This window comes from Euleptes europaea, unplaced genomic scaffold (genome assembly GCF_029931775.1).
Source record: "Euleptes europaea isolate rEulEur1 unplaced genomic scaffold, rEulEur1.hap1 H_3, whole genome shotgun sequence".
NCBI classification, from domain to species: Eukaryota; Metazoa; Chordata; class Lepidosauria; order Squamata; family Sphaerodactylidae; genus Euleptes; species Euleptes europaea.
In genome coordinates, this window is record NW_026612051.1 from 557,507 (window position 1) to 580,455 (window position 22,949).

General features: G+C 42.5%; 2 protein-coding genes across 3 annotated transcripts in view; both read right to left on the bottom strand.

Annotated features, from left to right (window-relative positions):
• Positions 1-22,949, bottom strand: part of LOC130492932 (protocadherin beta-16-like) — a 181,985-nt gene that overhangs the window by 132,470 nt on the left and 26,566 nt on the right. The window contains exon 1 of one of the 2 annotated variants that reach the window (XM_056866703.1): positions 11,902-14,319. The exons of the other annotated variant lie outside the window; for it this stretch is intronic. Within the exon in view, the coding sequence (XP_056722681.1) occupies positions 11,902-14,319 (2,418 nt within the window). Of the gene's footprint in view, positions 1-11,901; positions 14,320-22,949 lie in introns of those variants that run through there. 2 annotated transcript variants of the gene reach the window in all.
• On the bottom strand, positions 20,084-22,528 carry LOC130492946 (protocadherin beta-16-like). The gene has a single exon (XM_056866723.1). It carries the CDS (start codon positions 22,526-22,528, stop codon positions 20,084-20,086), a length of 2,445 nt encoding a protein of 814 aa, XP_056722701.1.

Consider the following 22,949-nt stretch of genomic DNA (forward strand, 5'->3'; position numbering starts at 1 on the left):
AGAGATGATTAGTAGAATTAGAGGAAATAAAGGGGACATTGGTTCAACATATATGGGGATTAAATAACAAGTCACTGAAACAAGATGAAATATATAAACAAATAAAGTAACTTAAAGAGTTTAATGTCCTTAATAATATATTTTTATTTCAGTTGGAAATCTGTTTGAGACGCAAGTGAAGCCTTCTGGCAAAGAATTATATTTCACCAAGAAATGTGTGAAAAGAGGAAATGTAATAAATTAAGGGACGATTTAATTAATTCAATTCAGTAGTTAGAATAAAAAGCATAAGAAAACACTGAGTACAGACATTAAATATAAACTGGTTAAAGTTTGTAAAAACCAACTGGAAATGATCAACGTACACTAAGCTAGTTAAGCTATATGATTTGCTAAGCCAAAGTACTTTGAAAAAGGTAATAAGACTGATAAGATCATGAGTGAGATTAAGGAACAGGCTATACCGCCTGTTTTTTTCTCAGAGACTACAGGCATCCCCAGTAACTGATAAAAAGGCTTGTGAAGTATTTAGGGATTTTTATAGTAATTTATATTCATCTGGTAATCCTGAACTGTCTAACATAAAGCTGTCCAGCAACTGCTCAAGTTGAAAGGCAGCAAGGCAAGGAGATACAGGGTTTGGCTCACAACTCATTGTGGCTGTTGAAAATGGTATCTTCCCCAGTCATGTATTTGCCACAAAGTTAGCGGCACCTCTAATGTACATGATTTCAATGAAGCTTTTTATTCTTTCCCAATATTGTGCCAGAGCAGTTCCATCTGGTAGACATTTTCTAGGTGAATAGGGAATCAGTCACAGCCCTCATATATACAAATGTGTGTGTGATTGCTATGTCATATTTACACAGAAATCTGCTGGTAAAATCAGACACTTCTGAGTTTTGGTTCTATACTAGTTTCCTATACTGAATATATAGCCTCACTGTTTTCAATGGGGCAAAATGTCCCATTAAAAAATGTAAAAGCCTACAAAAGACTTTTTAAAAAAGCCTTTTTAAAAAAGCCTTTCAGCGGCCGGAGAACGGCTTTGGGGGCACTGCGTTGGTGCCTCGACCATGCCGTCCCCAGCCGTTGAAAGCTCAGAAATGGGCTGTTGGTCCTTGCCCTGCCTGGCTGGTTGTTTTCTCCCACAAGAGATTTGATGAGAACTTTAGGGCAATTATTAACAACTCATTGGGTGGAGATTTTGGATTCTCTCCAAATTAGCTACAACAGCATCACTCCATCCCCATACCTCGCCACATAAAAGTTGCACACTCACCTTGCTCTGGAATAGTTTTATTGCTGGATCTATCAAAAAGCCCCCTTTAGTGTGATAGAATTTCAATATAGCAGTATTCCCATATATATTTTTAAAGAACGTTCTAAGTCCTTCTCCAGTATTTTGACAAGTTCTGGCGGGTTAGAGAAATTTTTATATATGTAACTTTTATCAATGATTGTTATATGGATTTTTATCAGTTCTTGTAACGGCCTTTGGCCAAATGCAATAAACCTGAACCTGAACCACTGAGAAAGTGGATTGTTCCCCAGCCTCTTAAGGAAACAATGGTGAGGTCCACATAAGAAATTTTCATCACAGCCTGTCTGTCTTAAATCTACCATACTTTAGCAAGAGGATGAAACTGGTGGTAACTATCAGAAGAAGCTGATTATTCTAATCCATTTCAGTTTCACTTAAGACTTTTATTTTGAGACCAAAAAAAATGTTATTTGATTTCTCTGGTGAATAACTGCCATCAAGTGTTGACACTCATAGAAGTTTTTAGATCCTATGACCATGGCATTTTGTGTGTGTGCATGATTGAGGTTCAAAGAATAGTGGCACTACTTTGTAATAGTTCCATTCCTGCCTGTGATTCTCAGTTGGAGCCCTTTTCCACCTGTGTTTTACATGCTTAATGTACCTGTTTTTTTTTTTGAAACAAAGGCACACAGTGCGATCTTAATCAGAGTTACTCCAATTTAAGCCAATTGCAATGAATGGACTTAGATGGGAGTAACTCTCTTTAGGATTGCACTGAAAGTCACCATTATTCACAGATGTTCTCAAATATTGGCTTGGCACACAAGCCACCCTTTGTGGTCACCATAAATGCTCTCCCCACCGCTAATTCTTCTGGAATATATAGAAGGCTTGAAAGACAGGTGGAGTTATTTTCCTTTGCAAGGGCTTTGGAGAATATAAGACACAGGGATCTCAGTGAAGCATTCTGAGGTACATCTGTTGTGTCTGCTTCTCAATTTGCTGAGAACGCCATGGATGGGATCTGTGAAAGGCTGCCTGGCCACCTGTTATGGCAGGAGGCCTCCCTGCTTGCAGCTGTCATTATCCACAACCGCTATAAGCAATGGCAGGAGAAAAATGGGGAGGGGGGGAAATGTCAGCATCCTGTGGGAAAACCCAGAAGTGACATAAGGTAGCTCTAGGAATCTTTGAAACTCTATGGCCCACTTTTCACGGAAGATTTTGATGCTCTCTTGCCGCGGAGCAAAAAAAAAAAGTGATTTAAATTTATTTTTCATGGGCGCGATTTAAATTCATATTTTTATATCCCCGTCAATCCAGAAGTAGTTTTGGTTTTTCATAGGAACAAAGCAAGCAGTATTCTACAACAGTTTGGTCTGTCCCCTTCTGAAAAGCTCATGGTTTATGCCCGCCCCCAACTCTGCCCCAACTCCGCCCTGCGGATTACCCAGTGCAGTTCACCTCTGTGGACACAACCCCAGCCAAAAAAAGCACCAGTCCCTCCAGTTTCCTTATATAACCTTTCTATTTACCATGCTCCCCGTTCCCCCCGTACTTGGCCACCCCCCTTTCCCAGACTTTGACAGACTGTCATCATTGTGCCCCCCCCCCCGTAGAGCTCCGTCCATCCATTTCCAGGAACTTCTATCCAGATAGAGAAGGGAGACCCAGAGCAGACTGGCTGCCCCACTTCAGAAGGGTGATGGGAGTTTTGGCTTGGATTTGCCGCTCTCGGGATACCCTCTCCCCCAACACACACACACAGGATCGCACCGGCAGGAGGGAGACCCAGAGCAGACTGGCTGCCCCTCTTCAGAAGGGTGACTGGAGATTTGGCTTGGATTTGCAGGAGGGAGATCTGTCCTGCCTTGGAGGGAGGCTGTCCCTCGGGCTTGAAACTCTCCCAGCCAATCGCCGTTCACAGGGGAGGAGAAATTAGCCCACATGGGAGGGGACAATCAGTCCGAACCCAGGAACTTTTTCATGGAGTGAAAAAAAAAAAACGTGTAGCAACCACAAAGAACGAAACAACACAGGTTTGAGAAGACGTGGAGTTGACGCGGTTTTTCTGCTAAAACTCGAAGAGCTCATGAAAAATCAAAAATTTGAAGCAAGGCAAAACAAAAGCAAAACCGTGCCAAACCTCCGTGAAAAAATGACCTATGTTTTTCACCAGAATTTACATAGTGGAGCACAAAACAACTTGCCTCACCATGTCCCCACCTCCAAATCTCTCACGGGTTGCCAGGCATGGGACACCTTACTCAAGATAATTACTTGGCCCTGGAGGGCTGGTGAATGGAATTGTGAAGTTCTGGAAATGCTTCCCTTGGTAACCTCAAGACTTGATAATTGGGGTGTGTCCTATATCAGGGGTCATCAGAAGGTCCCTCGGGAGTGACCCATCATTCAAGTCATTAAAAGTAGCTCTCAGCCCCTCCTCCAGTTCTGTTGTAATCATTTTCTTATCTTTATCTTTAAAGCCCCTGGAGCACCTTCTCTCCAGTTTTTGTTCATGTGAACTAGGAGAGTGGACAGAGAGACTGGAGACACATTAGAAGGTAGAAGGATGAGCCACGTAAAGAGTGGTTGTGATGTCAGAGAAAAACCTGACATGAGTATCAGGTGTATCAGATCTGTGTTCTTAAAGTGAGGGAGGAAACCTAATAGGGAAAGAAACTGGGAAAACAAAGAGCATAAGAAAGTAATTGGAGGAGTAGGGCTGTATTTCACATGCTGATTTGAAACACTGCAGCTATTTAACAACCATTCAAGAACCAATACACAGGGGAAAAAAAGAGAGGGTTGGAAATAATTAAACAACAGAATAGCAAAAAACATTAAATTACAACACTGATAAAATTTGCTTAGAGCCTTAGACTATGATGGTAATTAAGAAGAGCGAATCACTTACATGTTCACATGGTTTTCTTCCATCCACCTGTTCAGGAGTCTCTTGAGAGACAGAAGAAATCCTGTGATTCTCAGAGAGGTTTGGGTCTCCCATGGAAAAAACAGGGATGAGAGGCCTAAGGAATCTAAACTCACTGCTTAGAGATCCTCCGGTTAAGCAAACATCATAGTGGTAAGTCCGGGAAAGTGATCCACTCTGAGAATCGACACCAGTTTCTGGGATCTCAGGTAGAACAGGTGGGAACTGAGGAAGGGCAGTGATAAAACTAGACTCTTTCTTGTGCATCTTGATGACAACAAACAAAATGATGCAGATCAGGAACACAAAAGACACCGCAGCCAAGCAGATCACCAGATACATAGTCAAGGAGCCGTCTTCTTCACTGGTTTCATGACTGACACTTGCAATATTCAGATAAGGATCTGAAAAGCCATCCACTGGAAGTATATTCAGCGTAGCAGTGCTGGTCTGGGGAGGGTGGCCATTGTCTCTGACCAGGATAATCAGTCTCTGCTTGTTTGTGTCTCGCTCTGTCAGTGGCCTCCTGGTTTTCACGTCTCCATTCTGGGCTCCTATGCTGAAAAGACCAGGGTCCGTGGCTTTAAGCAGTTCATAGGACAGCCAAGAGTTCTGACCCGAATCCCCATCCACAGCCACCACCTTGGCCACCAGGTAACCAGCCTCCACGGACTTGGGGACCAGGTCGTTGCAGGGGGAGGTGCTGTTCTGAAGTGGGTAGAGGAAGAAGGGAGCGTTATCGTTTTCATCCAAGATGACAACTCGAACAACAACCTCTGAGCTCAGTGGAGGAGAACCCCCATCTGAAGCCCTCACTGTCACTTGGAATTCCTTGATCTGCTCATAATCCAGAGATCGCAGAACATACAGATTCCCATTCTCAGAGTTGATGGAAACATAAGAGGCCACAGGAGCACCGCTTGCATTTCCAGGCACAAGAGAATAGGTCACCTGGGCATTCTGCTCCACGTCCAGGTCAACAGCATGGACTGAACCCATCAGCAGGCCCGGAATATTGTTTTCCCACAACTGCATTTCATACTTTGCCTTCTCAAACACTGGAGAGTTGTCATTGATGTCTGAGATTAAAACCCTAATTGTTCTTTTTGTAGTGAGCCTGGGAGAGCCCCTATCAGTAGCTGTGATGGTGATGTTATACTCAGGGACTTTCTCTCTGTCCAAATGACTTTGGATCACAAGCTGGTAATTGTTACTCCCAGCGTCTTTTAACACAAAGGGGAGGTTTGTTTCCACAGAACATGAAGTTCTGCTGTTCTCCCCAGAGTCTTGGTCTGTGACACTGAAAAGCGCCACCACTGTGTCCAGGGGAGAATCTTCTTGTACAGTGCTGGAGATGGATATGACCGATATCTCAGGTGCATTGTCGTTCTCATCCTCAATTCCCACCAGGACCTTGCAGTGGCCTGAAAGACCACCTCCATCTGTTGCCTTGATGTTCATATAATAGTTGGTTTCTTTTTCATAGTCAATTGGACCCAAAATGGTGATTTCTCCAGTGCTTTCATGCAAGTGGAACAAGTGGCTTATTTTCTCAGGCACTCGATAGAATGAATAAGAGATCTGTGCATTTGTACCAAAATCCAAATCTCTGGCTTCCACTTTAGCCACTAGAGTACCACGAGGACTGTTTTCCTTAAGTTTCACTTTATATTCAGGTTGCGTAAACTGAGGAAAGTTGTCATTGTTGTCCAGAACATTAATATTTATTTGAACTGTGCCTGTTCTCTGTGGCACCCCACTATCAACAGCTGTGAGAGTCAGCCCAAACTTTGCCTTCTCCTCCCTGTCTAGTGACTTCTCCAAAACAAGATCCACATATCTGCTCCCAAACTCATCATTTTGTACATCCAATCTGAAATTCCCATTGGGACTCAGTGTGTAGTTCTGAGTACTGTTTTCATCCAAGTCTGTATCTTGGGCAGATTCCAAAGGAAAGCGGGTATTTGTAGGGACATTCTCAGGAATGTCAAGATTAAATTCATTTTTAGAAAACTTTGGAGAGTTATCATTCACATCTTCTATCTTCACTTCTATACTGATGGTCTCTAAAGGTTTTTCCAGTGCAATTTTAGAAAGAAGTAAGCAAGGGTCAGTCTGGCCACACAAAGCTTCTCTGTCTATTTTGTCATTTACAAACAGATTCCCAGAACGGGTATCCAGATGGAAATATTGCTTATTGCTTTTGGAAACCAGCTGGGCTCTGCGAGCAGAGAGCTCCCCTGGTCCCAGTTTCAAATCCTTCAGCACATTAGCCACCAGAGACCCACTTTTCTTCTCTTCAGGCAAAGAATAATGAATGGAGACACACACCACTCCAGACAGAGAGAGGAAGAACAAAAGGTACAGACCTTGTCTGATCCTGAAGCTATCCTCCATGGTGCCAGCCACTTCCAAGTCAGATAAATTCCCTTGTTAAAATGGAGATCTTCTGATATTCATTCAGTGAATATCTCCACTGTTAAGGAATTGAGTTTGGCTCTGTAGGCTTGTTTACCTCTGTGAATATTCCCTCTCTATTTCTGATAAAAACGAGCAGCCTGTGCAGTTGCTATAGCTTTCTGTATTCGCAGCTTCAAGTTTTTTTCACTGCAGAACACAATTCCAACTAGTGTGTTTGCCAATGCTGCCACCACGTGGCTGAGTAAGGAACAATAATTAACTTTGGCCGAAAACGCATGGGAGGTTTTGCTTTGGATTTGCCGTTCTCTAGATGAACAGTTCCCCCCATCTGAATTCTCAAAACTCTGCATGGGGACTTTTTTCACTGTAGGGCAAGCCGAATGCAAAATACCTTTAAAAGCAAAGGCCTATATTTACGCTGCTCATTGTGTCAGGATGCTGCATTTTACCACTATCAAATGCCTACCAAATGGTGAGATCATTTATGGAAATGTGGCCACAATGATGAGCTACAGCCACATATGTACTTATTACTGCTCCCCTTTCTGTAGCCAAAGTAATTCCTGACCTTTAATTTCCAGGTTTGTTCATCACAGTCTTTGTCCTTTGGTTGCACAGCTTGCAGATGGGGCTAAGATCTGTGTGGGAATTATTGTAGTGACTACTTGTTTGTCGTTGGGGGGGGGGACATTTCCAATACATTCATTTACTTTCCTCTCCTCTCAGATCCTATGTAGTTCTTCTCTCACACAATGGCAAACAATATGGAAGAAAATACTGTGGTGGAGTCAGTAGAACTGGCTAAAACCAAGCAGGCCCTTGAAACACAACTCAGAGGATACTGATTTTGATGGACCAAGGGTCTGATTCAGTACAAGGCAGCTTCATTTGTTCATGTGTTCAAAGGTTCACAGGATGCCAGGTGCTGTAAATCCCCATTGCAGTTTCTTGGCTTTATAAAAGTGGACTTTGAATGGAAAAGTGGCTCAATGTCAATGTGACCTTTCTTTCTACACAATATGCATTGCATATCCTTGAATCTGTAGACAGAGCATCAGGGCGCCCACCTACAGCCTGAACATGAGTTGGAATGGTTTATCTGCATATGTTGTTTATCTGCATATGTTCCTTGTTTTCCACTGATCCAGATTCTGAGAGCTTTCTTCCAGCTTCCTATGGATAGTACTGGCATTAGCAGATGCCCTCCTAATTTCTGTTGCATGTACTGATGTAGTTTCACTGGCTAAAAAGGCCATTTCCTGAACCAGTGCAATTTCCAAATTTGACTTAGACCAGAGGTGCCTTTAGGGTCATTCTGAACTCTACATACAAGATAATTGTGTGACATGTCAGCTAGGATATCCCCAAAGCTCTGCAGTATAAGCAGAGATGCGCTCACCAGATTGTTGCTTTTGTCCATGAAATTTGTCTAATTCTAATCTCTGAACTTTCCCTAGAAGCTAAAATGACTAAACTGACACTATCATACTTCAGGCACATTATGAAACGACAAGAGTCACTGGAAAAGACAATAATGCTAGGAAAAATGGAAGGCAGCAAGAAAAGAGGAAAACTCAACATGAGATGGGATTGACTCTATAAAGGAAGCCATGGCCAGTCCTGAGAAAGGCTGTTAATGATAGGACATTTTGGAGAACATTGATTCATAGTGTTGCCATGAGTCAGAAGTGACTTGACGGCACTTAATACACGTACAATCTCTGAACAATGATTGATAGATATCGTTGGTGAGAAGTGTTCCTTCAGTAACCCCCATGTTCCTCAAATCTTGTAGGGAATTGGGTCCAATGAGTAATTATTGCAAAAGTCTGTACTCCACAGAAAGTCAGGAGAACCCATAGTTTCTCTTCAGGATTCCTTACCTTGTTTGTGTCAAGACAAAATGAAAATCCCTCGCTTTATCAATCCCAGGAGGCAAACTGGTTGACATTAAATTCTTCAATATGCCCAGACCAGAGCCTTTTAAGTACAGGGTCAGCCAGTTTCTAGTGAAAGCCTTCTTTGGTGTGCATTCCCCTTGCACTTACAGAAGAAATCCACACTGCCTGTAGGTTGTTCTCTTTCCCAAAAAAATCCCATCCTTCTTCCCAGTGAGTGTGGGGTTTTGTTTTTTTAAAAGGAGTTCAGAAGAACAGTAAAAAATCAAGCAGGCATTTAAAACACAGCTTAGTTACAACATCACAAGGAACTAGAGCTGGAAGAAAAGTTTATAGGAACCCAAACGGCTCAAAATTGCCTGCTTTGAATCCACCATATAGCATACAGAACACAAAAGCTTACAATAATGTGTGATGTTACTGAATAAGATCTCATGCCACAGTAACACTGAGACTAGACTACTGGAATCCACTCTACATAGGTCTCCCCTTGAAGTCAACTCAGAGTTGGGGCAAAATGCTACTATCAGGAGCTAGGTGGAACATGCATATCATTACCATTCTGTAGTCACTCTGTTGGCTGCCCATCAGTTACAGGGCTCAATTCAAGGTACTGGACAAGCACATACATATGCATTCTCTGTTACGGCCCCCATCTTATGGAATGGCCTGCAATATAAGGTTAGGAAGGCTACCAGTGGGAAGTGGGTTTTCACAAACTATGCAAAACTGAATTATTCAAGAGGGCGTTTCTACACAGGTAATAGGGGTATACTGTAATGAAATGGTTCAGCAAGGTCCTCTGGTAAAGGGAGAGTGACTGTGGACTATATTATTGTCTACTGCTATAAGTATGCTCCTACTGTGTAATCTCTGCATCTTTCCACCTGAGCTATTTAAATGCTTATGCCTTGTTTCGTCTTTTTTCAGCTCTGTTCCAAGTTTCTGCTTCCAAGATTTCTATAATTCAAACCCTATTTCACTTTTATTGGATGTCCCATGCTGTTGATTGTATTTTGTTTCCACTGTGTACCCACCTTGAATCTCAGTGAGAAAAGCAAGCTATAATTAATGTAATTTAAAAAAAATAAATAACACAAAATCATTATTCATTTGCAAGACCACCATTATTTTTTCCTCTAGGTATGAACAGGTCAAAATTGAGATTGTACACAGTCTCTTTTAAAGATCAGCTTCTTGTTGTTGTTTTTTAAAACATGTGTAATGTATTCAAGGTTGTTTTTTGGTTTGGTAATAATTTTCACTGGCTTCAATGGGAAAGACATTCCCATCTGAATTTCTCTCCATCCCCCAAAATGTGATGACATTCTCAGGAGTTAACCACCCTTACTCAAGAAGTTCTCACTGCCAAACTGAGGACAGAGAGGGGAAAGGGTCCCTGTTCATAGGCCATTGAAATTTTTCCATGCCCACTGGACTTACAGACATGTGGAGATGAGTACCATATTTACTGGAAAAGAAGATGACCTTGAAATACCCCCCAAAAAAATGTTATACACAAAAATATTTGTAACTGTAACTTGTATGCAAATTTAATATGACTGTCGCTTTCTTTCCCCTTTTTCTTTTTTTGATGGCATACCTGGAAAAGAAATCTACAGCCATTCCTCACCTCGAGGGCTGAAAGTCTTTAGGAGGAGCGTAGGGGCTGGCGCCGGCATCGATAACCCCTTACGCTAGCGCCTGTGGCCCTTGCACTGGCAAAACTGGCACGGACGCTGGCGTAGGGACACTGGCACAGCCTCCCGCCAGTGTCCTGACAGAGCAATTCTGTGCGCCGTCTTCCTGGGGGGCATTCCTGGGGTGTTCCCAGAGCGGTCCAGGGGAGGAGCCTTTCAGGCCGGGAAAGCCCCCTTTGCCCTCACCTTGATCTTTTTTAGGTGCCATATCCCCATGGAACCCTATGGAGCAGTTACACGGGGCTCGAGGGTGAGGGCAGCATTTTGGCTTTGGTGGGGGAGGCTGAATCCTCCTTTGGAGGCGATGCGGTGGCACCGCCTCCAGCCACCAGTTCAGCCCTCCCTCTCAGGAATGGGCTGCCTGTCATGCATTTGAGGAAATACTGTATTTTATTCCTCAATTCTTTCTGGCTTAATCTGTACGTCTATTTTTAAACAGAAAGGGCAAAGGATGCTAAACCCTACATGCACAAACAAATCTTGTGCCACCACTGACTTCCCCACCAGCAGACATGCTTGAGGAATATTAAATGCTTCATACAACAAGCCCATGCTTAAGAAGACATGGGCTTGACCATATGTTTTGGGGATTGGGTACTAAAGCGGCTACAGTGATGTGGAGCTTCCAGGGGTAGACGCAGAAGTGACGTGATTGTGTTGAATGCAGCCCCAAAAACCTACCGCCAATGGAGAGGGGGGACCTGGCAACCCTAATGGTAATGTATGAGGTTTATGGCTGCGTATGTGACTGGATTTCCCCCTCTTTTTAATGTTAAAAGTTGGAAGCCCAATAGCCCCTCTGTTCTACAGAACAGACACAGGTCTACCTACTGCAAGAGGGGAAGAACTAAGCACACCAAGACCAGCCTCTGGTTCTTTCGCTGCTCCCACAACCAAGTCAGGCCTTCCCATCTTACAGAGAATACAAACAAATCCTTTACCTCTTTCCTAGAATATGCCAGGTGGTGAGCTTTCTAAGAGGAGGAGAGTTAGCCTAAATGTCCCACCCTGCCTACTGCCATACTGTAAGCAAAGCATTTTTCTGCTCCCATTATAATGCTCATGTTGAACAGCTAGAAGAGCTCAGAAAAAAAAGCTTTCCTGGAAATAAAAAATCCTCCCCCAAGACAGTCAGTCAGCAATATAACTGGAAAAAGCTGTACACAAAAAGGCGAATCAGGGATTATGCTGTTTGGGACAGAACATGGGCTAGGTATTTTGGCTGGACAAGATCCACATGAGAAACGGACCTATTACATCACTCTTTTTCATCACAGCCTTTCCCAATCTGGAGAAAATAAATTTAAAATGGAACAATGTAGCAGAAGCTAAAAAGAGAGGACAGCTATAGCACAGCAATAGAGACTGATACCACCAGGGGGGAAAAATCAAACCAACCTGTGTGCAAAGTTTAGAGCTAAGTTTACCTATCCTTTCAAGACTCATGAAGAGGACCTGCTGGACAACCGCAACATATCCGACAACCCCAACTTGGAAGAAATCAGAATACAAAGATTTAGAAAAACAGAAGTAGCAGAGAAGTTGAAGCCCGCATTCAGATTTACACCCGTTTGTTTTATTTATTTGATGAGATCAAATCATAGCTAAATTGAAACTCAAATGCAAAGGTGCATTTAACATTATTTAACTATATTATTGGTATGTCAATTATATTCTTACCTGGTTCATGAGTTGCCCTTCTGCTGCATGACCAGGAACTTCTTGGGAACCAGTTGAAATTCTTTGAACCCCTGGATTTTGAGCAGGCTCCACAGAAAACACAGGAAAGAGGGGCCTGAGAAACCTGAACTCGCTGTTCAGAGAACCACCAGCTAAGCACACTTCATAGTTGTAAGCCCGGGAAAGGGATCCAGCATCAGCATCTCCACAGTTCTCTGGGAAATTCGGTCCCACTGGGAAATTTAGGGCTGAGCTCTCTATGAACTTCCTCCTTTTCTGAATCTTGATGGCAATAAACACCAACACAGAAACTAGAAAAATGAAGGAGATGACAGCCAAGCATATGACAAGATACATAGTCAGGTTACGGTCTTCCTCCTGTACCACTTCCTCCTTTGGAATATCCACTATTTTCATATAAGGGTCAGAGAAACCATCCACTAGCAGAATGCTTAGCGTTGCAGAGGTGGACTGGGGAGGGCTCCCGTTGTCTCTGACTCCAATGATAAGTTTCTGTTTGAACGTGTCTCGTTTATTTATGGGCCTCATGGTTTTCACTTCTCCGTTTTGGGCCCCCACACCAAACAGACCCGGTTCTGTGGCTTTCAGGAGCTCATAGGAGAGCCAAGAGTTCTGACCGGAATCTCTGTCCACTGCCACCACCTTGGTGACCAGGTAGCCAGCCTCAGCCCCCCTGGGAACCAGGTCATTGGATGGGGAAGTGCCGTTCTGAAGAGGGTACAGGATGAATGGGGCATTATCATTTTCATCCATGACAACAACTCGGACCATAACTTTGGAGCTCAGGGGAGGAGAACCGCTGTCCACAGCCCTCACGGTCACCTGGAAATCTTTTATCTGCTCATAGTCTAGAGATCGGATGGCATACAGATTCCCAGTTTCAGAGTTGATGGAGACATAAGAGGACACAGGTTGATCGCTGACCTTCCCAGGCAAAAGTGAATAGGTCACTTTGGCATTCTGCTCTGTGTCCAGGTCATCAGCATGTACCAATCCTATCAGAAGACCTGGAATGTTATTTTCCTGTATTGGCATTTCATACCTTGACTTTTCAAATACTGGGGAGTTGTCATTGACATCTGAGATTTGGACAGTAATTATTCTTGTTGAAGTAAGCCTGGGAGAGCCCCAGTCTGTAGCTGTGATGGTGATGTTGTACTCTGAGACTCTTTCTCGGTCCAGGGGCTGCTGGGTCACCAACTGGTAATAGTTGTTCTCTGCGGCTTTAAGCATGAAGGGTAAGTTTGTCCCGGTGGTGCAACCAGTTCTTCCATTATCTTCAGAGTCTTGATCGGTGACACTGAAGAGGGCCACCACGGTATCTGGGGGAGAATCTTCTGGTAAGGGGCTGGTGAGGGAGGTTAGGGTCACTTCTGGGGCGTTGTCATTCCTGTCCTCAACCTCCACAATGACTTTGCAGTAAGCAGAGAGCCCCCCTCCATCCGTGGCTTTGATCTTTATTGCATAATTTATATCCTCTTCATAATCAATTGTTTCAGCAACAGTAAGTTCCCCAGTATGTTTGTTTAAGTTGAATGATCTGAGCACAGTATCTGAGACCTGGTTGAAAGAGTAAGTGATATCCCCATAGGAACCAAAATCCCTGTCAGTTGCTTCCACTTTAGTTACAAGTGTACCTCTCGGGGTGTTTTCCTCCAGTTTCACCTTGTACAGGGAATCGCCAAACTGAGGGAAATTATCATTATTGTCCAGAACTTTAACTATAATTTGTGCTGTGCCTGTTCTCTTTGGGGTCCCTCCATCAACAGCCGACAGAATGAGGAAGAGCTCTGCATTCTCTTCACGGTCTAATTGCTTTTGCAATACCAACTCTGCATGTTTGGTACCATCACTGTGACTCTGCACATCCAACATAAAATGGTCATTGGGACTAAGGGTATAATTCTGAACAGCATTTTCTCCTTTGTCTGAATCCCGAGCTGTCTCCAAAGGGAATCTGGTATTCACTGGTACCTGCTCGGGTATTTCAAAAAGGTATTCTTCTTTAGGAAACTGAGGTGAATTGTCATTTACATCAACTATTTCAACTTCAATTCTGCGCACTTGCAATGGGTTTTCCAGCGCAATCTCTGAGAGTAAGACACAAGGGTCCTTCTGGCCACACAGAACCTCTCGATCTATTTTATCCTTTAATAGAACATTCCCAGACTGAGGATCCAGCTGGAAATATTGTTTGGTACTTTTAGAAACCAGCCGGGCCCTACGATTGACCAACTCCTTCACATCTACTTTCAAATCCTTTAGCACATTTGCCACCAGAGACCCACTTTTCTTTTCTTCAGGCACTGAATAACGGAAGGAGTCACATATTGCCCCACACATGCAGAGATACAGGAAAAAAGACCAAGCTTGCCTGTTGTTGTGATGTATTTCCATTGTCTCAGCCTCCAACTAGGCACATCTGATTCACAGGCTAGTTCTTGGTAAGGCAGTTCCAAGAAGTGTTTGTCTATTTCATGTTTCCAAGGCAGATCCTTGCTTTTTGTTTTAGAAATGGATACAGTGGCTTTTTCCCATCCTGAAAAGTCTGCAGATTTGCTTGCAATGAAGATCTGTTGCCTTTCTCTCTGAGATTTCTTTGTCTAAAGGCTACAGATTTGCAGAAGAGCAATTATTCCCCGAAAAGTGTTGCCTTGTGCAATAGCACCACCTTGTGCTTCAGCTACGATGTAACTCTCATAATCTTTACCATTTACCAAAACCAAAAATACCTTTCATGTTAAGAACTTGCAACCGTTATAATATTTATGTGTTTTTTTAACCTTTATCATATATTGTACCTGTTTTGACCCCTTCCTCATTCATTACACCTTTAAAAAAAATTAAACCCAAAATGAGGCACGGGTATAATGAAAGATATTCTGATTACTTAGTGGAAAATAATAAACTTGTTCTTATGTCTCTTATATAGGCAGACATCAATTATATGTTAAAACTGTTTCTATTAGCCAGACATCTGACAGCTAATAAAAGTTTATGAGTTAAGCTTGGGTTCATGATGGCAGACTTCCTGTTGTATCTTGTTTGTGTCATTTTACTGTCACAACCAAAGGCCATTAACTATCAGCACTGTATTCTGTCACTTGCCTGGATCTGAGATGGCTGGACTGACCCAAGGAAGGAGCTCCCTGTAACAGTGGATTCATTTTTTCCTTTTTTTCTTGGAGTAGCTGGATCCCATGAGTACTTTTTAAACTCCCCTCAACTTGAAAAGCAGTTGCTTGTGGGGCACTGTGGGTTCCTGTTTTTAAAACAAAATTAGGAAAACCCCACTGTGGGCTCAGAGAACTAGCTTTATGGTTCAAACCATCTACGTTTTTATCCCATGCTTCTTCCAAGGAGTTCACGGCAGTATGCATGGTTCTCTCTTCACCATTTCATTCTCGCAACAACTCTGTAAGGCAGGTGTGGTGGAGAGACAGTGACTGACCTACAGGCAGTCAGTAAACATCATGGAAGAGCAGAGATTTGAATCCAGGCGTCCTAGAACTTAGCCTGGCACTATAAACACTACACCATACTGGCTGTTCTTTGGGCCCTGCCCATTATAAACAAAGGAGACTAATGTTCAAATCAAAACAGCTGTGCAAATAAAAATCATAGTTCAAAGCTAAGAATTCTTTGACTGAAAACAGAATTAATCATTCCATGAATCCACGATCAGAAATCATTTTCAGAGAAAACCTTTACAACAAAATATGGCCAGAACTGGGGAAATTACTGAATTTCTGTAACAAAAATTAACCTTGTGCATGTATGGTACCATTCACCTGGTCATCAAGCAAAGGTGTAACTTCCCTTAGATCTTTGTCTCATAATGATTTCCTTTCTGAAATGAAGGATAATCTCCAAGACAAATGTCAAGAAGGATGCTGTGGAAATGGAGCAACTACCATGAAATTTCTGAGTTCATCTGCCATAAACCCTTTAAACTGGAGTGCATTAAAGATCTTACCTGTTTTGGAGGGCCTTCAGTTAGATGGAGGGTTCCCTATTGTGGGCTGTATTATATGCTGGCACTGGGGAAGTGCCTTCCCTCTTGAATAACATTAATTGTTTTAAGGGCTTCTACTATTATGTTTTTAAATTCCATTTTTAACTTCTTGAATATCATATATATTCAAAAGGCAACCAAAAAAACCCTAAGACAAACACACTGTCCATAGCCCTAAGACAAACACATTTACACGTTTGTAATGAGTGGGTAGAAGGGACTTGGTTTCCAATAACTGACACATGGAGAGGAAGGATTCTTTTAAGCCCAAGTAATTTACAAAGGAGCTATCATAACAGCTTCTTCTAATGCACCATAGAAAGGGAATCTCTACTACAGCATAATGCTAGTCCTTCCATAGCTCTGAGAAGTACAAAGGTTTTTTCTAACACTTATGTACATTAACGCTTTTTAAACTGATTTTAAAAAAATCTTAAATCAGACAACCAAAAAAAGTTATTCTAAACATATATAAACTTAACATAGTAGAAGAGTGAGATTCAGATTTTGGAAAAACAATTCAGACACAGAAGAAGCATGAATCCTCAAATATCTAGAATCAATGAAGAATCATAAAGATAGTTTCATGCACACATATGGAAAATTAAATTAAAACCCTTGGCATGTTATACCATATTTGAATCATTCCATTGTGAGGCCATTCTCAGAATCTGCCTTCTACTCATTTGCTAAATTTTGATAATTATGTTTGCTTTCCTTTGCTAGGATGCTAGAGAATTATATAGTTGCCATTAGGCATGCTGACAACTTCAACACAACACAATTGGCAGGTGAATGAACCTTGATTGAACTTCCTTGAACCACACAAGGCAAGCTCCTGATCAGATCACTTCAATGTTTTGTGTGGAATTTTGTCTCGAGCACCATACTAACTAATTTCACCCCTGTGCAGTAGCTCCTTATTCTACAGGGTTAGGTTGTGCCTTGGTAAATAAGGAGCAAATACCATTACATCTTGCAGATGTATTTCCCAAGTCTGAGAATTAAATAATCTCATATCCAAAGGATCACCTACTTCCTTATGAACCTACCCAACAGCTACGATCATCTTCCGAGGCCCTGTTTTGGGTGCCCCTATCTTCTGAGGTTAGGCTGGTGGCAACCCGGGAGAGGGCGATCTCGGTCATGGTACCAAAACTCTAGAACTCTCTCCCCAGGGAGATTAATCTCTCCCCTTGTATTGTCTTCTTCCACCAATGCGTGAAGACTTTTTTGTTCTGTTTGGCATTCCCTCATGGATTTCTCCTTCCTGCTCAATATTTTAACTGTTATTTTTAGGTTTTTGTATGTATTTTAGCTCTGGTTTTAATTGTTTTAATGATGTGTTTTTGGTGGTTTTAATGGTTTTTAAACTGTGGTTTTTTTATGTATGTTTTAATTTGCTAGTTGCCTTGGTGGCCCTTATGAAGACAGAAAGGTGGAGTATAAATGCTGTAAATTAAAATGAAAAATTATTTTGAATGGAAAGCAGGAAGTGAGACAAACCAGTAGGTGATCGTGCTTGATCAACTGCCATTACTATCCTCAATCTCCACACGGACCATACAGTGCCACAAAAACCTCTCTTCTATCAATCACTCTGACGTATGTCACACTTCGCTTCTTTTTCATGATCAATTTGATCCAAAACACTGATTTCCTCAGAGATTTGATTTAATTGAAACAAGTGCTAAAAGAAGTGGTTATTTGTCAATTACTTAAAAAACCATCACTGGGGAAGAATGATGTGACCAATTATCATCCAGCCTCTGATCTGCCCTTTCTGGGCAAGATAATTGAGAGGGTGGTGGCAGAGTAATTCCATGTTTTCCTGGATGACACATCTGCCATAGACCACTTTCAATTAGGTTTCAGTCTAGGCTATAAGACAGAGAGGGTGTCCATGGATGTAGCTGATTATCTTGCTTTAGATGTAGACAAATGTTGTGCGCCGTTGTTGGGTCTATCAGCAATGTTTGATACGGCAGACCATGTCATCCTGCTGAGACATTTCGAGGTATAAGTAGCTTTCAAGTGTTGTTTTTTGGAATGGTTTACATTGTTCCTTATAGATTGGACTCAGAGGGTTGCTATCAGGAAACAGTTGTCAACAGGATGGGACTTGCCCTGTGGGGTACCATAAGGCTCTGTCTTATCTCCCATGCTAGGTACAGACATTGAGAGAAACCATTTATGGTTTTTGAGTTGGTTGTTACCAATATGCTGATGATACCCAGCTCTGTCTTTCCATGTTTAGACCACTTGATGCTGCTATAGGTGTCCTGGGTCAATGTCTGACTGCAGTGGTTAAATGGCTACAGGTGAACAAGTTTAAATGGAATCCTGATATGGCAGAGGTAATAATGGTTGGAAAGTCTGAGGTCTTCAAGGGCATTGGGCTTCCCACATTTGATGGGTTTCAGCTGATCCTCAGTGACTTAGGTAAGAGCCTAGGGGTTATACTGGACTCAACATTATTTATGGAGAAGCAAGGTAATCATTTGTAAAAAAGAAAAAGAAAAAAAGAATGGTTTCTTCCAACTCCATTTAGCCTGGAATATGGCTCCTTTCTTTGACCTGGTTGATCTAGCCACGAGTATCCATGAGGCTAGACTATTGTAAGGTGATCTACATGGATCTGCCCACAAAGATGACTTGGAAACTCCATTTGGTACAGAATGCTACAGCTTGGTTATTATCAGGAGCTAGGCAGAGTATACATACTATACCTATTCTGCAGTCACTCCATTGGGTACCAGTTGATTCCCAGATTCAATTCAAGGTGCTGGTTATTCCCTTCAAAGCCCTTCATGGCCTTGGACCCAGATATATTCAGGACAGCTTGTCTTGATATGCTCCATTGAGGGAGCTTCACTCATCAAAGCAAGACTCTTTTCATGTGTCCCCGGCAAAAAGTTGACAGCAACAGCTGTCTCTTGGATGTATATTCTGTATTCCATTGTTTCTTTAATTATGTAATCCAATTTTATTCCATTATTTGTTGCACATATTATACAGGTCTTGTTTCATTGATTTATAATTATGTAATCTCCCTGCAGTCCCAGTGGGAAAGGCAGGCTATAAATGAAGTAAATTCATAATAGTAAGTGGTGTATGTTCTCTGAATTTCTCCTTTTCTGACTGGAATAGTAAATGATCTCTGCATTTGAACCACAATCCATATATGGGGACCAGAATATTCTGAGGGTATATGGAGGGTGAATGATTTTTCAGAGAAGTTCAGAGCAGATTGTGGAGCTTTCCTATTCCTGGTTGCAGAACCTTCTTTTCAAGGGATGTGTCCAAACATTCCTTTCCCTGACTGGGGGCCTTAGCTCATATGTCAGAACCTGGAGAAAAGGGTGGTTCACAGCACACTTAAGCCCACTCTCCCAGCCGCCTTCCTCTCCCCAAACAATGTGGGAGAGACCTGGCTCTTCTGGACTTCCCTGCTCACAGAGATGTGAAGTCCTGCCATATGTTGAGACAGCCCCACTTCTTCCAGATGGGGCTAGGTAGAGGTCTTCCAGCACACTGCAGCAGGGCTGCTCTGGAACACCTCTGCTGTTGGAGTGGCTGCTGGGACCAACTGGGTCTTCTGCTGCTGTAGGACCAGCAGTGGCCACTCCTGGGTGTCGCTGCAACAGCAGTGCCCAGGGAGTAGCCCCTACCCCATGGGAAGCAGCAGGTGGCTCACCCGCCTGGTGAGCTGCAGTAAGTACAGGGGGTCAGACTGCCTCCCTCGGACAAGCAACAAAACTAAGCTTTGCGAATAACAAACTGAGATGTACATTGCACCAGACATAAGCAGCAAGAATAAAAAACACAGAATATTCCCAGGGGAATCTATTGATCATGAAAGGTTGCCAATTCCCCAAGCACAAGCTAATGCCTGCTGCCTAGCTCTTTTGCACACTCTGGGGAAAATGGTCACAAAGAAAAGGAGAAGAGATAGATATTTGTCATGTTGTTGTAACTATAAATTACATGCAAGATATCATTATTTTCTTCTACATATGGATGGCAAAAAAGACGTGGGATCAAGAGATACAGAGAAACAATAACAGATTGCGCTGGGATATAGCTAATAAAGTTTTGTTGCCAATTTAGCAATTTTACATTTAACCAATATTAGGAATTTTAAATTTAACAATAAGATGTCAATTGTATTCTCACCTGGTTCATGAGTTGACCTTCTGCTGCATGACTGGAAACTTCCTGAGAAGATGAAATCCTTGATTCCTCCTTCTTGTGAGGAGGCTCCACAGAAAATACTGGAAAAAGGGGCCTAAGAAACCGGAACTCGCTGTTCAGAGACCCACCAGCTAAGCACACTTCATAGTTGTACGCCCGGGAAAGGGATCCAGCATCAACATCTCCACAGTATTCTGGGAAATTCGGTCCCACTGGGAAGTTCAAGGTGGAGGTCTCTATGAACTTCCTTCTTTTCTGAATCTTGATGGCAATAAACACCAACACAGAAACCAGAAAAATGAAGGAGATGACAGCCAAGCATATGACCAGATACATAGTCAGGTTACGGTCTTCCTCCTGCACCCCTTCCTCCTTTGGGATATCCACTATTTTCATATAAGGGTCAGAGAAACCATCCACAAGCAGAATGCTTAGCGTTGTAGAGGTGGACTGGGGAGGGCTCCCATTGTCTCTGACTCCAATGATAAGTTTCTGTTTCAAGCTGTCTCTTTTATTAATTGCTCTCATGGTTTTCACTTCTCCATTCTGTGCCCCCACACTGAATAGACCCGGTTCCGTGGCCTTCAGGAGCTCATAGGAAAGCCAAGAGTTCTGACCGGAATCTCTGTCCACGGCCACCACCTTGGTGACCAGGTAGCCAGCCTCGGCCCCCCTAGGAACCAGGTCATTGGATGGGGAAGTGCCATTCTGAAGTGGGTACAGGATGAATGGGGCATTATCATTTTCATCCATGACAACAACTCGAACCATAACTTCGGAGCTCAGGGGAGAAGACCCGCTGTCCACAGCCCTCACAGTCACCTGGAAATCTTTTAACTGCTCATAGTCCAGAGATCGGATGGCATAAAGATTCCCAGTTTCCGAGTTGATGGAGACGTAAGAGGATACAGGTTGATCGCTGACCTTCCCAGGCAAAAGTGAATAGGTCACTTTGGCATTTTGATCTGTATCCAGGTCATTAGCATGTACCAATCCTAGTAAAAGACCAGGAATATTATTTTCTCGGATTTGCATTTCATACCTTGACTTTTCAAATACTGGGGAGTTGTCATTGACATCTGAGATCTGAACGTTAATTATTCTTGTTGAAGTGAGCCTGGGAGAGCCCCGGTCTGTGGCTGTGATGGTGATGTTGTACTCTGAGGCTTTTTCTCTGTCTAAGGACTGCTGGGTCACCAGCTGGTAATAGTTATTCTCTGAGGTTTTTAACATGAATGGTAGGTTTTTCCCAATGGCGCAACCAGTTCTGCCATTATCTCCAGAGTCTCGATCTGTGATACGGAAGAGGGCCACCAGTGTATCAATAGGAGAATCTTCTGGTAATGGACTGGTGAGGGATGTGAGGGTCACTTCTGGAGCATTGTCATTCCTGTCCTCAACCTCCACAATGACTTTGCAGTAAGCCGAGAGCCCCCCTCCATCAGTGGCTCTAATACTTATCTCATGTTTGGTGTTTTCTTCATAATCAATTATTCCAGCTACGGTTAGTTCTCCAGTATGTTTATTTAACTTGAATGATCTAGCCACATTATCTGGTAGCTGACTGAAAGAAAAAGTTATATCTCCATATGAACCCAAATCCCTATCAGTTGCATTCACTGTTGTTACAAGTGTATTTGGCAGGCAGTTTTCCATCAGTTTTACCTTGTACACAGAATGATGAAACTTAGGCGCATTGTCATTGGCATCCAGAACAACAATAACAATTTTTGCTGTGCCTGTTTTCTTTGGACTTCCCCCATCAACAGCTGACAAAATCAGGAAAAGTTGTGCTTTCTCTTCACGGTCTAATTGTTTCTGCAATATTAATTCCGCATATTTGCTACCATCACTGCGATTTTGCACATCCACACTAAAATGATTGTTAGGACTTATTGAGTAATTCTGAACAGCATTTTCTCCTTTGTCTGCATCTTTAGCAATCTCCAGCGGGAATCGAGTATTCAGGGGAGTCTGCTCAGGCATTTCCAAAAGGAATTCCTTTTTAGAGAACTGGGGAGAGTTGTCGTTCACATCCTCTATTTCCACTTCAATTCTGTGCACTTGCACTGGGTTTTCCAGCACAATCTCTGAGAGTAAGACACAAGGGTCCTTCTGACCACACAAAGCCTCTCGGTCTATTCTGTCCTTCAATAACACATCCCCAGAGTGAGGATCCAGCTGGAAATATTGCTTGGTGTCTTCAGAAACCAACCGCGCCCTACGATCAGACAGCTCCTTCACATCCAATTTCAAATCCTTTAGCACATTTGCCACCAGAGACCCACTTTTCCTTTCCTCCGGCACTGAATAACGGAAGGACTCACATATTGCCCAATACATGCAGAAATAGAGGAAAATAGACCAACCTTGTCTGTTGTTGGAATATATTTCCATTGTTTCAGGCTCCTTCAAGGCACATCTGTTGAAATGGATGGTTCTTTGTAAAGCAGCTGCTGGAAGTTATTGTCTTTTATACAATTCCAAGATAAATCTTTCCTTTTCCTTTAGTCCTTTTGGAAATAGATAGAGTGGCTTTTCAAAGATTTGTTTGCATGGTGGTCTGTTGCATTCTCTCTGAGATTTCTTTGTTTAATGACTACAAATTTTCAAGTGAGCAAATTATTCCCTGAAAAGTGTTGTGTTGTACAATAGCACCATCTTGTGCTTGACCTAGAATATAACTCCCACAATCTTTACTGCTTACCAAACAACATAAAAAATATCTTACTGCATCCCCTATATAAAAATATTCAATTTCCTCATTCCTTATTCAAATAGTAATTTGAATGAACATAGTTCAAACTTCAGAAACCCC